The sequence below is a fragment of the Monoraphidium neglectum genome (assembly GCF_000611645.1).
Source record: "Monoraphidium neglectum strain SAG 48.87 unplaced genomic scaffold scaffold05431, whole genome shotgun sequence".
Taxonomy (NCBI): domain Eukaryota; kingdom Viridiplantae; phylum Chlorophyta; class Chlorophyceae; order Sphaeropleales; family Selenastraceae; genus Monoraphidium; species Monoraphidium neglectum.
Window position 1 is genome coordinate 1 of NW_014008199.1, and position 1,227 is coordinate 1,227.

The following is a 1,227-nucleotide window of genomic DNA, read 5'->3' on the forward strand; positions in this document are numbered from 1 at the left end:
GCGTTGCATCTATCTACCCCACGTCGCGGCCGGCCTCGAGGCCAGCTGCGTGCCAGCCTCCCTCATCAAGGAAACCCCGCCGCCTGTGCCCCCCCCCCTGCCGCTCACTTCTCCTCCCACTCTGACTCATCGTCCCAGTCGCAGTAGGACCCGCAGTGCTGGCACTCAGCCTCCCCCTGACTGGCCAGCGCCCGCCGCGGCCCCACCATCTCGCTCAGCCGGAAGCTTCCCACGCCGCTGCGGTGAAGCCGGGGGGTCAGGCGGCCGGGGTTTCAGGGAGCAGGGCTCCGGCTGCGAGCGCTCGCGCTGGGGGTGGATCGGGCAAGCTGCTTGTGTTATCTGCGCACCGCTCGGGCGGCGGAGCATGCATGGGCCCGTCCGCGCCGCCGCCGCCGCCGCCGCACCTGCCGCGCACGCCGCCTTTGAGCTTGTAGCCGTTGCACTTTGGGCAGATCATGCTGCCCGATCCGCTGCAGCAGGGGCACTTGTGCAGGAAGAGGGTCGGGTAGGTGCGCCCAAAGTGGTCCACAAACGTCATGCCCTCCGCAAGCTGGGGGGCGGCGCACGGGCGGGGGGCGCGGGCGCGAGTGTGGGGTGCCGGTCGGCGAAAGAATGGGTCGTCGGGAAGGCGTTTTGCGGCTGCTCCACACCCAATATACGCAAGCTGCAGCTTGGAATACGTGCAGTGCAGTAACTGGACATGTTTGCTATGAATGACGAGCCGCCCGCCGCCGGCGAGCAGCAGCCATGCTGCCCCGCTCCGCTACCGCCTGAGCTGATGGCTGCGGTATAGGACTATTTGGTAAACCAGCATCGCCAAGTTGGAACCGCGGGAAAATGGTGGCTTGGCATTGACGCCAAGCCGCGCACTCGCAGTGCCTGCTCGCCGCTGCGCCGCCGCCGCACTCACCCAGATGACCTTCTGGACCCACCAAATGAGCTCTCTGTCGGGCAGCGCCCGCATGAGCTCAATATAAGGGTCGCCATCGTAGTGTCTGCTGGCAAATTGCCCCATCCTGGGCCGGGTGGGCCGAGCTGATCTGGACGCCGCGGCTGCTACCACTGACTCAAGTCATTCGCTGGTCGGATCCACATGTTCAATCAGAAATGGTCACTCAGGCTGTGATTGGCTTGTGATGAGACCTGGTGCTGATGACCAGTTGCGCAGCTTCTGAAGCAGTCAGTGGGCTTTGTGTTTTGGTTTCAGTCGCACGATTTGCCTTTGAT

General features: G+C 64.8%; 1 protein-coding gene across 1 annotated transcript; it reads right to left on the reverse strand.

Annotated features, from left to right (window-relative positions):
• Positions 1–104: 104 nt before the first annotated feature.
• On the reverse strand, positions 105–1,015 carry MNEG_15554 (hypothetical protein; the record flags this gene model as incomplete). Its single annotated transcript, XM_014035975.1, has 3 exons — positions 105–237; positions 348–550; positions 911–1,015. The coding sequence occupies 3 exons, from the start codon at positions 1,013–1,015 to the stop codon at positions 105–107; spliced, it is 441 nt and encodes a 146-aa protein (XP_013891429.1).
• Positions 1,016–1,227: the final 212 nt, after the last annotated feature.